This window comes from Spea bombifrons, chromosome 2 (assembly GCF_027358695.1).
Source record: "Spea bombifrons isolate aSpeBom1 chromosome 2, aSpeBom1.2.pri, whole genome shotgun sequence".
Lineage (NCBI taxonomy): Eukaryota > Metazoa > Chordata > Amphibia > Anura > Pelobatidae > Spea > Spea bombifrons.
In genome coordinates, this window is record NC_071088.1 from 87,451,404 (window position 1) to 87,468,506 (window position 17,103).

General features: G+C 35.8%; 1 protein-coding gene across 2 annotated transcripts in view; it reads left to right on the forward strand.

Annotated features, from left to right (window-relative positions):
* Window positions 1–17,103, forward strand: part of DMD (dystrophin) — an 870,543-nt gene that overhangs the window by 404,318 nt on the left and 449,122 nt on the right. Inside the window, exons 40-42 of one of the 2 annotated variants that reach the window (XM_053455059.1) lie at window positions 368–520; window positions 1,956–2,138; window positions 15,394–15,588. In XM_053455059.1, the coding sequence (XP_053311034.1) occupies window positions 368–520; window positions 1,956–2,138; window positions 15,394–15,588 (531 nt within the window). Of the gene's footprint in view, window positions 1–367; window positions 521–1,955; window positions 2,139–8,625; window positions 8,742–15,393; window positions 15,589–17,103 lie in introns of those variants that run through there. The other variant, XM_053455060.1, reaches the window with a different exon arrangement.

Genomic DNA, 17,103 nt, shown 5'->3' on the forward strand with positions numbered 1-17,103 from the left:
CATTATATAAACTAGGCATAGCTGAAATTTCTGCTTAAAACGATAACATTGGGGGTGATTTATGAAAGTGTGTTACGTATACCTTCCGTGACTTTAATTTGTGTTATACAGCTGGAAAAGCTGCATTAGCTCATAACAGCTTTTAATTAACGCGTACCTTTGTGCAGCAGCCAGTGACCTGTCACCATATATACTGCATTACGTAAACAATTAGCAGAACAAATCTATAGTGCCGCTGCGTGCTGCCTCTGATGCGTGCAGTTTTGTCAATAAACTTGAATTCCTATGAATCTTTTTTGCATAAAAAGTGACTAATCAGGAGTTTTCAAAGATAAACTAAGCAATAATATATTTTGTTTTACTTCAGGATCTAAGGTCTCAAAGAAGGAAAAAAGCATTAGAGATTTCGCATCAATGGTATCAATACAAGAGACAGTCTGATGACCTACTCAAATGTTTGGATGACATTGAGAAAAAAATAGCAAGTCTTCCAGATCCTAAAAATGAACAGAAGCTTAAGGTACTCCCGTCGTTTAGCTTGTTTTGTTTCAGTACACTTGTTCATTGTTATTTACTAACTACACAACACATGCCTGCTTACAATTAGTGATGTACTCACAGCTAGGCCTAGAGCGGTGGGTGGAGTGACAACAGTTACAATGGAGACATCTGATCCCACCAAATGTCCAATTTACCCCATGGATGACTGTATTGAGTTGACACAGCATGCCTTACGCAGCATAACATGTCTTTGAAAGGCAGAGAGCCCGAGTATGGCATTATAGTCTAGCCCTCAGCAATGAGGAGGGGGTAGTTCCTGCCATTCATCATGACTATGTCACTCCTCAAGATATAGCTTCCCTATGCATATTTTCTTTGAGTTTTTTGTGTTAACTCTTTTTCAAGTTTAGCTTAGCTACCTGCTCTCTAAATTTCCAGGTATCGCAGGTAATTACCTGGCCTCTGAGAAGTTTGTTCTCCAGGTAGATGGCCTGTGGTGACATCTGATGTTTGTAGCCCCACCTTTATCTCTCTGGCTTTGCTCATCCAGACTCCGTAAAATTAAAATTATTGGCCCATTGAAAGTAGACAGGTGGTGGCCATTGATTTTATTTCTCTCTTCTATGCATTTTGGGGTCAGCAATTGTTTGAGTAACCTAAAATGTCAAGACCAGAATTAAGCTTTGATTTAAAATGTCATTATTTCACCTGTGTATATAGGTGAAATATAGCAATATATAAGTGTTTATCTCTGATGTACCTATTTGAACTTCTTAATGCCATTTTACATAAAATCCTAGTATATTGAGGCATTACTAACTGTTTAAGGTAGAAAAAATCTGCATGCACAGTGTATGTACTGTATGGCATAAAATAACTTTTTTAATGTTTGTTATGTTAACTTAACCTGTGTTGTTGTATATCTTTGTTCCAGATGAACTAATCCCTAGCAGTACGTGGATGAACTCTCTCACGTTAGCACACTTCATTCTTCATATCATGTTCATTGTTTGTTGTTGTCCAATTACTCATTTGTCAACAGAATCCAATGATTTCCTATTCTTCATCATTTTAGTTTGCTTCATTATTATGTTCGTTTATTACAATCAGTAATAAAGTAAATATTGGCCTTCATTTATACTTGATAATTTACATAAATATGGATAAAACTGATAAAAATCCTAACCATTTTAGAAACGATTAAAAAAAGAAATCAAATTATGAAAATCTTACAGTACATGTGTTGACCCCAGTGATTAGACATAACCAAACCTATTTATTTCCAACATTAGATCTAATTTGTAATTGTTGCTTTCGATCCACTGGTTACAATAAAAGTTTGGTCAATAAAGCAGTGAACGGTGTTACCAGGGGTATTTTGTTGCAACTTCTAATGGACATTTGTTAACTAGTTAGCTAACTGCCCTGGGCCCTGTATTGGTTTTACTTACTAGGAGATTGATGGAGATTTGGAGAAGAAGAAAGAAGAGATGAAAGCATTGAACAGGCAAGCTGAGAGTTTGTCTAAGGACGGGGCTGCCAAGGCAGTGGAGCCAACTCTCATCCAACTTAACAAACGCTGGAGAGAAATTGAGAGCAAATTTGCTCCATTCCGAAGACTGCACTATGCACAAATTGTGAGTTCCTGGCAAACCCATTTGTTTGCAACTAACCAAAATTCTACTAACAATGGAAGCAGTTTGACCTCTTCAAAACCGAGGATAATTAACAAGGCTGTATTGCAGCCCAAAGGCTTCCTTCTATACAAATATTCTTACCCAAGCCAACTGCTAACATTGCGAGTCATTAATGCATGCTACTTTTTTGTTTGCTTCATCCATTTTTCATAACATTTCAAATGATATGAACCTAGTAAACATAGATCCCCAGAGCACCATCCCATGCACTTTATTTTTTTTTATTTTGTTTCCCCCTTTGGATTCTTTCTAGTCTTGGATATGTCTATCAAATTTAGATGGACATATGAAATAACACATTTTTTGAATTTGTTAGGATTTTCTGTTATATTGGTTCAGTTGATCTGGTGCCATATAGGAATTATATTATCATCTTTATTATCAACATCCTGAGCTATATCTCTGTTGATAAATCAATGCCTGGCATTATTAAAAGTCTACAGAAGTTTTATAATTACCAGCCAAGAAAAATCTTTGTAGTTTGTGTTTTTTTCTTTTCTGTCACTTTTTTTTCAATAATAATAATAATAATAATAATAATAATTTATATATATTAATTAGAATACTGTAAAAAATACATACCTCAACTGCATATGAAAAACGCACTGTCCAACTGATACACAAAGTTTTTATTCTACCCCACGGACATTTTTTTTTTTAATTACAAAATGAAAAGGTAATTGTTCATTTAAGAAGAAAAAAATAATTCAGTGTTTTATTTACAGGGTGGTGTGCTTTATGTCACTACTCTACATATCAACTGTAACTGTAACTCCTGGTCAGGGTTGGTAGTCCTGACCAATGCAGATCTACTTCTGAAAGCCAATGGTGTGGTGCAGGCAAAACCCCCATTTTAACTTGTTACATTTGTAGCAAGCTGTCTAGTTAAATACCTTTTGAGGTGTTTGGTTCAGTTGAGCCATATTAAATGGCTGACAAAATTCCCATAAATACAGTAAATGATGAATCTAGTAGTAGGCCATGGTTTGCTTTTTCTTCATACTGTAAAAACTTTAGACTAGGTGTGCCAAATGGTTTTTATCTACCATCAAATTCTTAGTTTCTAGGCCACGCAAAGCAACATGTGTCTGTAAATGACATCATATAATGGGCAAGAGGATGATGAAGAAGCCAGTTTAAATTGAGTGTGAGTGACCATATACGGTACACTCGTGTATAGCCATTTCACATGCTTATATTATGTATACAGCATGTATAAAGTACCGTGATCGTCACACTAGCAAAATAGTACCTAATGGACCAAGAGAACTTACATATGATGATGCGGCTGTCCACATTTAATGCTGGGTACTACGATATAAACAAAACAATGCATCTCAAAATTAAGTGTGCTAGTCATTTTAGCTTGTATTCAGAAAAAAGCGGGACTGTATTTAATAAGAATTTTGATTCTATTTTTTTTATTTTGTTTTTTATTGCCTATATATAATTCTATACTTTTTTTGGAAGGTTGAAGGACAAATGTAAACTTGAATTTAATGAACGTCACTGGCTTTCCAAGAAGCCAGTTTGTTTCTTTGGTGCCCCAGACGGCAGACGGTTTTTTTTTGGGGGGGGGTTGCTTGTTTTTTTACAATATCTTACTATGTTACTGTAAATATCTTTAAAAAAAGCAACACTGCAGATTTGATTTAAGTGAAAGAAATGACAATCCTGGGCTTACTTTCCATTATTGTTCAATAATGTTCAGAACAGTTACGAGCATGATCCTTGGTTTTATGATTATGATACTTTACAATACAACCGTTCCAGCAGTTCTCCCGAACAATACAAAGTTTAGAAATATTGACCATATAAAACTGATATTTTACTTTGGGAAAGGGAGAGTTTTTGAAACCTATTTTATTGGCCCATAAAAGTGATTCACCTTATCCCTCCCAGAAGACAGTTTGAGCTAGTGATGTTGTCCTGTATGATGTTCTTTGCCATTTGTGTGCCGTATAATATTTTCTAATTAAACCCTTCTAGCTCTGATTGCAATAAAACCTACAGAATCTCTGGAATGCAGATGTAATCGCAGTCTGGCAGGTTAAAGGCAGTTGTGGACACACTTTATGTAAGAACGTCCTAGCACTTTTGGCATATGATTTTTGCCGCACTGAATCACTAATTGAATATATCAATTATCTGTCAACTCAATTTCCAGTACATAAAGGTTCCATGTTGGATTTTTGTTGTTGTTGTTTTTAAATAGGTCTCCGTGTTACTCTTCTCTTTTTTCCGGGGCAAGGACGCAATATTTAGCCACATCCACTACCCTCCTGATCCTAGCACATTTAATCTGGGGCTAGCACCTCCCTTTTCATTAACCTGTCCTGTCCATTACATGGATAACCACAGCCCTTGCATGGCTAGGCTGTCCTGTGAAGTTCCCAAAACTGTAAGGCTCTGGTGGTAGAGAATTGCATTACATGGCAAAAGTTCAATTAAACTTCTTTCTTTAGGAGCTCTATAGGGACCTCCTTTCTTAATGTATTCAGTCCTATTGTTCACCAATCAAAATGTCTGTAAACCATGTTGCTTATTATTTTGACAGCACTTACTGTACCATTGTATTATCTGAAATCACAAAGCTCTAAGTAAATCTATTGGTACGCAATAAAAATACATACATACTACAGAAAAGTCTGAGAAAAAGGACAAACTCTTTACTCTCATAAAGATTGGAACAAAGCAAGTTTTTTTTTACCACAATACCTATATTTATTAATGAGTAGTTAATATGCATGTGGTTCCAATATATATTCCATGAATGCATTACTCCTCTTTACATTAAAAGAACTGAACCACAGTTATTGCTGAGTAGACATTTTTTCAGTATCATGCTAGAAACTTACAATATGCTGTAAAAGTTATTGCTGCGTTTTCTGACCCCCTAAACAAACGTGTTAACCTATCCTGCCACATGCTACTTGAGAAGGGGAAAAGGTTTCCCAGCAAAACAAAGTAAACTGTAAAATACGTTTGGGTCTCCCCAGGGCTTTTATAAAATATGCGGTGTAACTGCAGCAAAATAATTCAGTTTGGCACAAAAGGCAGGCAATACAAAATTGTCAGAAAGGAATACATCTTTTTTAAGCGTGTTTATGTGTATGTATGTATGTATATTTTAAGGGTATATCTTTTTTACTCTATGTTAGGGCAAATGCAAATATACTAATATATATTTGTTAAAAATCACCAGTTGTAGTATATAGGCATGAATTTAGCAGTGGATCTCCAGGATCCCTACTGATAACAAGATCTACTTCGCTTATCATATGTCCTAAGAACTGTGAGCCCTATGAAGTTATGTACTGTGATGCAATACGGACAGCTCGGAGGATGTACCAGCTAAATCTGGGAGCTCCTAGAGGGGCCTATTAAGTGTCTCACCAGAGATCACAGGGATGACCAGGTACAACCAGTGGCTTTCTTTCCCAGAACCCTAACCCCTGCAGAGAGGAATTACTGTATAGGGGAGAGAGAGCTATTACCCATAAAATTAGCCCTGGAGGAGTGGAGACATTTGCTTGAAGGAACCCTCCTCCCATCACTGTATTTACTGATCATCGAAATTTGGAATTTTTAAAATCTGCCAAACAATTTCAACCAAGACTAGCCAGGTGGTCCTTAACTCAGGAATTAATACAGCGAATGTTCTGGTGGCCCAAATTAAAAAAATGTGTAACATCTTGTACTATATGTGCTAGGTACAAAGATACTCATAAAAAACCTGCAGGGTTATTGCAACCATTACCAGTTCCTGAGAAACCCTGGTTTGAAATCTCTATGGATTTCGTAACTGACCTACCCATTTCTAACAAGTTTACCTCCCTTATGGTGATGGTAGATAGATTAAAGAAAATGGCTAATTTTATCCCCTCCAAAATCTCCCTTCCTCTACAGAAACGGCCGAACTGTTTCTCAGGGAGATCTTTCGGTTACACAGCCTACCCGAGAATATAGTCTCTGATCGAGGCTCTCAGTTTATGTCCCATTTCTGGAAGGCCTTCTGCAAAGAGTTACATATTCAGCGCTCCGTGTCTACCTCCTTTCACAGGGCAGACATAGCATACAAATCAAACATTGCAACAATTTCCTGCTTGCTTTACAACCTATCTGCATGACGGTTGGATCAATTATTTACCTTTAGCAGAATTTGCGTATAATAACCATGTTCACGCCTCTACCAGAATGTCCCCTTTTCTATCTAATTACAGATTCCTTCCCTCCATGCTCCTGGGTTCCCCCATTCCGAACTCTGTCCCTTCAGTTACTGATCACATTTCCCACATCACTGGGAACTTTAAGATGCTGCGCGAGAGAGACACTTACCAGGGCCCAACTAAGATACAAATATTTTGACGATTGTCACCGTTTGGCAGCACCCGTATATCAGGTTGGGGACAAGGTGTGGCTTTCCACCAGACACTTGAAATTAAATTGTCCCACCAGAAAGCTAGGTCCCAAATTCATTGGCCCTTACCCTATTTTGCAAATAATTTCTCCCCTTGTGGTTAAATTAAAGCTTCCTGGTTCCATGAAGGTACATCCGGGGTTTATGACCTCTAATTAACTAGTTTCTTTTGAAATGCCTCCCTTTTTCCATACCAAGCAAGTGACAAATTAGAAAGTTTATATGTACTCCATAAGAGGAGCTAGTAACAAGCGACATAGGTGTCCACTGGTAAATATAAGATAATGTAGATGGCAACAGATCAGGCAAGTAGAGTTAATTGTAAAAAATGACTTTTACCTGATGAATTATTAAAAGGTTACTGTTGCATGTAGCAAACTATTACATTTTTTATTAATGTGAATGTACTTTTAAAATAAAAAAATTGAAACAGCGTATCTAAGAATATTGTATTTTATAGGTATTTTAGAATTTTTTTTTTAAATATTATCTCTTGTGAATTTTCTGCTTTTTAATGCAAATGGGAAATTATTGAATCACTAAAACTCCAGTAAAGGTACCTGGACTCAGGTTTTCATGATGGAGGGGTAGTTTTGAGCTAATTTGGAAATATAATTTTTTTATTCTCTGTTGTCAACATCAACAAACAGTAAGACATATGTATATCTAAATCATAAAATGAGAAGATAGTTTAATAAGGTGACATAATCTAATTTTTTTCCAGGACATTTGTTTATTTCATAGGTAGCTGACAGCAGGCGTAAAAAGGCAATCAAATACTTCCCACGTGGTATAGCATTTATATGCCGCTCTGTAACATAAGAAGTATATATATATATATATATATGTATTCTGGAAGTAGTGGCTAATGTGGTCACCCTAATATGACCACATGTGAGGTAGGAGATTGTTGGAAATGTAATTTTACTCATAATATGACCAAATCAACCAAAATGTGGTGTTTTTCAGTAATCAACAATAGTTGTATTGTGATATATTCTCCATTTTTATTCTACTTTCTTAATATAGGATAAAAAGGTATCGATTTAGAAAACCGTAGCTTAACCAGCTGGTCAATAGCACATTACAAGCATATATTTTTTTAATAACCATTCTTTCTCATAAAATGGTTTTGATCAAGTCATGAAATACAAAATTTAGAGATACTCATATACCCCTACACTGACACCAGTGATGAGAAATTAAAACTTGTGAATACCATAAATCTGGTGTTTTATGTTTTCTAGAAGGAGACAGGAGATTCTTTAAAAATTACCTTTAACAGCTTCATGCATTTTTACATTTATTTTACCATTCAAAGCACGCATTTTAGCCATCATTCTCTATCTTCAGCTCTCATTTTCTTTTTCTTTTTTTTTGTCGGACATCTAATGCACTAAAGCTGTGAAGCAGCAGTTGTGTGTAATGGCAATATACTGTGTAAGCGCAAGGCTCTAAAATCAGTTAACAAACTGGGTGTCTAGAACTACTTCAGAAACAGGGATCAGTCGGAGTCTTATGTACCTACTAGTCACAGTAATAGAACTGGGCTCTCGTTATACTAAGAAATACTAACTAGTGCCAGAGTATATAGTATAAAGTTCACAAACCTCATAAGGTTATTGTAAAAACAAAAAGCACATGTGGCCGATGGTATGGAGAATCTAGCTCAATTACATTTCCTGATGAAAATACAGTATGTAGTTATATTTGACTGTGTACTGTAATCACCAATTGCTAAATGTAATGTCAGGATCCTAGTAATATTAAGTATCTTAAAATATATATATATTTTTATTCTTCTATCTCCATAGTAGACAAATGAGAAGAAATTAAATACCTAGAGTCAAAAAAACAAAAAGCTAACCCCCCAAAAAAAACAGAAAAAAATATTTTTTGGGGAAAATCCATTAAATCCAATAATTAACATAATGCTAATCAGGCTAAATCTGATATTTGTTAAGTAAACCTATCTTTTGTTCAATTTCCTATCATTCTGTGTGTTTTTTTTTTTATCTATATCATCCCATTTTTCTGTTTGTTTTTTTGTTTTGTTTTTGGAAAGTGTCAAGGCAAGACATCTGACCAGGATTGTATGCCCTATTCTGTTGGATTTATCCATGGTACATTAATTTCTATAATTCTCTATATATTTTTTTTCTTCCTCTAGACCTACGCTTAAAATAAGACATTTGTGCAATTGGTGTGCTAATTAGAAGTCTTAATAACTGCATTGTGTCAAGAGCATGGCTGTAATGGATGAAAAAATTGTATGACAGTAGAATTAGAAAGATGTCTAATCCATAAAATGCCCCAAAGAAGGGAAATACCACCAGCAATAATTACACATTTTATTTTCAGATGTGAGAATTTAATATGTAAATTGGGGTGGGGGTAATCCAGTGTCTGTATCTGGGAGACCAAACTACCACATCAGAATGTAAATCCTATACAAATACAGATTTAATAAATTAGTTTAGATTACTGCAAGTAGGTCACAAGCCACAAGTAGCTCTCACGCATTTCTACAACAACTATCCTTCAAACAAAGTTACAAAAAAATAAACTTAACAAAAAATAAACTAAAATAATTAAATGTAATATATACCTTCTCCCAAAATGTATTATAGCTCTCAAAATTATTAATGATTCATATATGAAATGTTCAATCACCCAATAAAAAACAAAGAAAGGTTGGATATGGATACCCCTGCACCAACTGGATCATCGAAGATATTATAGTCCACATAAAATATGACATCACTTTTTTTAGTTAATTTCGAGATATAGTGGTGCATATATTTCAGAAATATTTAATTTTTATTTCATTGATTGGTGCTTCAATGCTATGGTGAGTTTATAATGTGATTTGCATATAAATGAATTATTATATTTGTATATTTGCATGGAAATAAATGCAAATTTAATATATTTTGATCTTTTTGATGTGTCATTTCTATCATATCTTCATAAGCCAGTCCTATACATGTGCTATCAAAAAAAACCACATCTATCTATATCATAATAACAATCTAGCAATGAGGAAAGTATTGCTGGTATACTGTACTCATGTCTAAAATTGAATCTACCCAATTCTGTATGACCCATGATAATCTTGGCATTCCATTTACATTCATGTGTCAGGGAGTTGTGTGAATTTGATGTTAGTGTGTGAAAAAGAAACAACCCAAATCCATAGGATCTTACATTTTTGTTATCAATAATCCTATATAGTAAAAAGTATTTATAGTCCACCATATTTGAGCATTCTTTTAAAATCTTGATTTAAGAATTTAGCAGCAAAGCAGATAGAAACAGTGTATATTTACGCCTGAAACTTCTATGGTGTCACATATTTAGGTATATAGAGAACTATATTACATTATATACTGTATATACAATGTTATCCAATTCATGGACAGTGTTATGAGCCATTATTTTCTAAGTATTTTTTAATCCTGTTGATAACGAATACATCAATTAATGGTTTATTTTATATAATTTGTGTAAGATCTAGGACTTATGTTATTTGCTTTATAGTTGTCCTTGATGTGCTCATTTTTCTTTATCCAAAGGTTTAAGTTGAGCATCTTGATAAGACAATCTAAAAAACACTGTGTCAAATCTTATTTATGGAGATTAACTTTACTTTTCTAATTTTCATTAACAATGAACTGGAGAAAATCATATAATTAAGATAACCATCTATAAAAGACAAGAGGCAGATATTGTCCTGCATGCGTGAATACTGCCGGCTAAAAAGTTTTGCAGAGATACAAGGAAAGGAGGGTGAATCTGAGCTATCTTGAATGATGGAAAATATTTCTCAATTAATTAAAACTTTTAGCTAGTTACAATAGAGAGGGGAAAAAAACTATATTATTGCACAGTAATTACTGAGAAATACTCAATCTTTAGAAGACTCGGATTATATAAAACTCAAGACTGATTTTATAATTTGTCCAAAACTAAGTGTGTGTGTATATATAAACTGATCAGCCATAACATCATGGATGGTCAGGTGCATGTGCATCTCATGAGAGAGAGAGTGTTGGTCGTGTATCACATTTTTTGCTGCTATTTAACCCCTTAATGACAAAGCCCGTACATGTACGGGCTCAAAATGCATTGTTTTGCATCCCTACTGATTTTGGACAGCTTTAAGTATGCTATTATGAACATATATCGCCAAAGAATAATCTGTAATATCTTTAATAAACCTTGAGATCTACTGTAGCTTTTACTTCAAGAAAAACATGACTTTATCATCAAGAAGCTATCCAAGAGAAAATATTTCCTCGTGCCTTATAACAGCAGGGGACAAAGGTATTAAAACCCTTTAGCTTGGACAAACTTCAGATGATGTTCAGCTCAAATGTTTTCTTGTCTTTTACAAGCAAAATTTGGATGGGCAAGCATCCATGCCTTTTTAAAATTATTTGAGGACCATTTTTCTTCTGTGAGTATGATTACGTATAACTCAAATAACCAAAAAGTTTGTAGTATGAATAAAACTTAAAGGGACAGGACACCTAAAGAAGAATGCATATTAAAGTACTGTGTAGGTATTCTCCAAAACAAAAGTCAATGAGTGGTAGGAAAGTGTTCCCATTGAAATCAATTGTAGGACCTGCCACATGGGGTTCTGGGAAGGTAGCTAGAGTTGACTGACAGTAAGTATTTTCGGCCAAACACATATCTCCTGAAAGGGATATGTCTAGGGGGCAGGGAAAGGAGTAAATGCATATGGGGGGATTCTGGGGAATGCCATGCATTTGCAAAAGTAATGCCACAAACATTTAAAGAGACCTATCAGCTATGCATTAGACCATTTTAGGCATAAAAGGGGGGTCCTTGGGCACAACTTAGCAGGAGGATGCCACATGGGCACAGACCTCCAGTCAGGGGTGTAAGAATCGCGGTCGCAGAGGTCGCAAATGCAAACTGTTTGGGAACTGACACGTTGTTTGGGGAGAAAGATGGCACAGGTAAGATGTGTGGGGGCACTGTCAAACTGGGGACAAAGGTGGCACAGGCAAGCTGTATGGGAGCACTGACAATCTGTTTAGGGATAAAGATGGCACAGATAAACTGGGGCAAAGGTGGCACTGTTGGACATGTTGCTGGGTGAAGTCAGGTGGCCCCAGGGCATTTTTTTACACCGTGGCCCTGTGGTTTCTAGTTATGCCCCTGCTGCCAGGCTCAAGCCCTGTTGCAGCGTCAGAGACTCTACTGCCCAGTGCTCTAGGTAACATGCTGAGAGCCGGTGATGTCTTGTGTTTCCTTCCTTTATTAGGCATTAACTTGACTGGACACATTTTGTCAAGGTGGACGCTCTGTGAAAAAGAATACTGTTCTAAATCATAATTTTTGTACATGCTAAGTGGTCCACTGGGTCAAAGAGCCCCCAAAGGTTCATACCTTAATGCAAGTATCGCCTGTATGACCAGGGACATGGCACATATTTATATATTTTTCTTTACAAGGACAATTTAAAATCAACTTCTGCCACTTGAATTGTAGAAAACAAAGTGCCACTTTTATTTAACATTTAAAAGTGAAATACTAGGAAATTCACATAAATGTTCTGGTATTTTATTTGCTCTCTTCACCAATATATAAGTGCTCTGTTCCACCGGGTTGGAATGAATTGATGCAATGTTGAAGATGATCTGCATGGCAACAAAATCATTCCTACCCAGTTGTGAATGAAATGCAGCTCAGTGTACTTAAAGGACATCATTATTTCCTCTACCCCAAGGCTAATGGAAATAGGAAAGTAAAACACTATATATTATTAAGGGAAAGTATGGCTTTGTGACATTGCCAAGACTACGGGAAAATACTGTTTCAGGTTCTACATTCACATTGAAACAAAGTGGCGTTTTCTTTACTTTGAGCAATGCAATCAATTTTACTTGGAAATCCATAAAATGTGTACGTTTTGTTTTGCCCTGCAGTACTGCAGCCCCTGCAAAAGAAAAAAATATCAAGTCAAGTCCGTTAAATCAACAGTTGCTTGGGCTTATATGTAGCAACCATGGAAATAACAGTACATTGAATGGATCCAGGGAACACATTCAAGGCTAGTTTGTTCACGTGGGAAAGACACTGAACATCCATTCTATGTTACAAAAGTGATGAAGGGTGTACACCAAAAATTAGATTGAAAACTCCAAAATTATTCTGTAGACATCTTTACCAAGAAAATCAATAAACTCCATAATAGTAATAGCTGTATTTTTTTTTTTTCGGGAACAGTTAGTGTTAGCTTTACTGTCTTTTTCCTCCATGCATTTTGTGAAGTGTTCCTGCCGTACACCGGTAGCTCTCTTTTTGATGTCAGTCGGACGCAGTACAAGACTGGGGAGGTATAACTGGCCCTGACAGCAACCTGTAAATCACAAGCATACATTTACACTCTAAAGATCGGTGGGAGGTTCTGTTGGCTCTCCATCAGTCTTGGCATGGGTTAGTGTACACTAATGTGCACAGGTAGTAGCAGCGTGTATCCATGAACGCCCACTGAATTCACGCCTAGAAGCTGGTTTTATTACCATATGTGCCACTGGCACTGTAAGCCCTTGAGGCTGTCTATGCACAAGATGAATGATTTTGGGTAGGATGAGGATCTTTAATAGTCTATTAATTGTATTTCTTTTAGTTTTTATTTAGCATGACTGTTCCTTTACTGCCCTAATGAAATGTGTCTGTATTGATGCCCAGATGTATGCCCTAGGTGCCCCAATACCAAAAAAATATGTTGGTGGAGGTGGGTATAACCAATAAAAGTCCCAGCACTTCTGACTCCATGACACCTCATAAAACATGGAGCTCTAACACATGCATAGTCTAGAAGGAAATACATGCCACGTTTAAACTCTGTTGTATAGTATTGATCCTGTAGATTAAATTAATTGGGATCACGTTGAGAATGGTTTAATATAAAACATAGTAATCTTAATATAAAAACAGAATCAGAGCTACTTTCCAAAGCATCATAATTCACATATATACTTTGTTGGTAGCAAATCTTGTTACGTGGAAAAAGGTGGTGTAAGAAATAAAAAATCTAATTTTCTTTATACCCATTATTTACTTAGACCTGTACTGGGAGTGCAATAAAATATAATATCGGTATACCACAATTTTCTTTTGATTTTTGATGATAGGTATAGTTTCACTATGTCTGTATTCTATGTATTCCAAAGACTTGTTATTGTCTCAAGTGTAGCTGAAGAGGGGGAGAAATATAAGTAGTAATTACAGGAAATTATTCTGTTGTTGTGGTTTCTGTACATCCATGCTTATCTAAAAGCTCTTGAACTTATAAAAGCTATATTGATGGTGTTCCTTAAACTGTAAACATAAAATGTCAATCAAGTCCCTGGAAATAAAAGGTTATGGGACATTTCACTTTGCAATGTTGCATAAAATACAAGAAATGATATTGAACATTTGAAACAGATCATTGGGAACCATACTATTATGCTGCATTTGAGAGGGTACAAGTGCTTGACAGGCTGATGTGTGATAAATACTAGCAATTTGATACACCAAATAAATTGCTGTAATAATATACCAATATTACAAATAAGCAATTATTAACGAAAATAGTCAAACGAGACCAGACCCCCCCCCAAAACAGAAGAAAACAAAGCAAATAGCTAAGGTCTTTCACTCTCTCATACCCTCTGAATATCTCCCTACCTTCTCTGTCGACCACTCCTGCTTCCATGTCTCACAGCTCCGCTTCCATGTCTTGCATATTCTTGTTCTTCTCTCTACTGTTTTCTCTCTTCTGTTTTATCTCTTCTCTTGTCGTCTGCATCTCCTCGGATATAACCTCCAGGAGAAAACTGCCAAAATAGTGGAGTTTCTGGTGACGTCCTCAACCCCGATTTGAGGGTCGGGGTATAGGAGGATCGTCGGAAGCGCCACCCTTTTTGCCCTAAGACAACTTCATGTGAACTTCTGCCAAAATGGTGGAGCTCCTTTTGACGTCCTATCCCAAGAAAAAGGAATTCGGGAGAGGACATCAACGGAATCTCTGCCACTTTGGTGAAAATTCACCCGGAGGTTATGTCTGTGGAGATGTGGATGAAGAGAAAAGAGAAGAGAGAAGATGCAGAACAAGAAGATGCAAGACACAGAATGTAGGAATACAGAGAACATGAGAAAGAGTGAATAATAGTGTGAAAGAATGAGTGAAGGCAAATGTGAATGTGAGTGAGGGCAAATGTGAGCGTTGGACAACAAATTTCATTCCCGAATTGAAAATGTCTAAGTGATATTATACAAGGCTCCAGATTATAGTGAAGAAGTCTTTGTACACTTCCTTATAATATCCTTCGATTTGAGAAATTAAACTGTGCACTCCAGGACACTGAGTTTAGAGAAATGAAACAGTGCGTTTTTTATATCTTTTTTCAAGTCAAAATGAGCTCCTCATAGAGGAATTAACTACACACAAAATGGTTGAACTTTAGACATTTGCAGTTAATTTACTAGTTTAATCAATATTGACCTGTTGAGGATATGGTTTAAGGAAAGAAAACAAATCCTTAACATATATTTTATTGTATTTTTTATTGTTTAAAATCCTTTTTTTCAAATTGCCTTCAGAAGATATTGAAAAAAAAGTGCATTGTATTACAGTTGTTTTGGATGCTAAAATACAAGACCAGTAGTTTTACAGATTTTAGATCATTTTTGATACTTGCTTTACATGGTCCCTTAAAAATATAAACATGTTATGTTATGCAATTACATTAGCAAACAGTCCACGAAGAAAGTACCCGTCCCATGTTGGAAAGAATGAAAGTGGATGCCGCCAATGTGCCTTCTGCCTACATGACTGAAATTGCCCGTCTTCTGCAGTCTATTGCTGAGGTGGAACTCCTTCTTCACTCACCAAGTCTAAGTAAAAGAGAATATGAAGATCTTGCCAAACAAGAAGAGTGCCTAAAGGTAAGGCATATGAAAGTATGTATGCATGTATGTACTTACATTGCATTAACAAATCTACTTAGCACTATAGGTTACAGTATAACAAAGGGGAGGTACAATAAGCACAGTAACCATACCTGGGAACTTCCCAGGGTAGGATACCCAGAGTTCACACTCTTTTAAGGCATTAACTTCATTAGGAGCTGTATGTAGTGGCAGTGCTGGACCTATACAGCCCCTTTAGGTGGACAGGGAATGGGTTGAACAAACACCGCTCCCCTGCAGAAGAAAAAACTGACCAGGAGATTCTAGGTCAAACCTGGAGACTTCCCAGCTATTAACTGTAGTGTAAATTCTTGAAAGAAGCTAGACATTTGGTGACACATTATGTTTCACACGCATGTTTACTAAGGTATTATGTACTGTATAGAATCTATATATCTTATTGTTGTGAGAGTGACATTTGGTTTTATTACTCTATGGTACTGATACTGCAGAACAGAATCGTTGCTACCATTAGTATGTTGGAGGCATTCTTGTAAAAACAAAAGTACATTGCCTATTCCCGCTACACGATGAGGCTATAATGAGCACAGGGAAATGCTTCTATAATATGAATTCACTTATTAATGAGTAATATTTAATTTGAAACTTGCTTTAAGTAGACTATAATCAAATGTTAATAATCAATTATGCCTGAGTCAATTAGGTAAGAGTTAATTGTATTTATTGCAATTATAAATGTATTAGTGACATTAATATGAACTTAAGCTATACCAAAAGAAAGTACCATGGTCAAAAAGTAGTTACGAGCCAGAGAGACATAATTAAAGTGCTGCTACAAAGCTAAGCTGCACCATTAACCCCTTCACGGCAAAGCCTGTACATTTATGGGCTCACAATGCATTGTTCTAATCGGTTTAAGGACAATCTGGGGTTAAGGATTTATAAGAAAGACATTGTACAGGAATGAGTTACATATCTGATGCCGTAGATTAGACTTGCATGGTTAAATTGTGTTTAATTTGCTATTGGTTTATATCATTTGCATTAAACACACCCTATTTATATCGGTATCCAAAAAAATACTTGGCATATTTTACATATCATATTTTTAATATACATGGATTCTAATTATATATTTAAACCTATGTATAGTCTGATGTAAAGCGTAAGTATTTTTAGATTAAAATAAACATCCTTACTATTTCTATTCATGGGGACATGGGGTGTTGGCGTAGGCAGTTTTGTTAAATATGAGGCTACAAAGATTCATTAATGACAAAAAATGAAGTCATCTTAACTTTGTGTTACCAGGGTCTGCATTATTATCTCTGTCCTGTTAAGTTGCTGATTATTGTTAATTGGTTCAGGCAGCCCCTCTAAAGGTGGATTGAAAAGAACGGAGAGAACCCCAGTTCAGAAAATTAATGAGATAATGGTGGCTCTGCCAGACTGCTTCAGTTAGGTGAACACTTAAATTGAGTATCTCCAAAATAATCACAGTGGTTAATATACAAAAAGCCCAAGCTATCA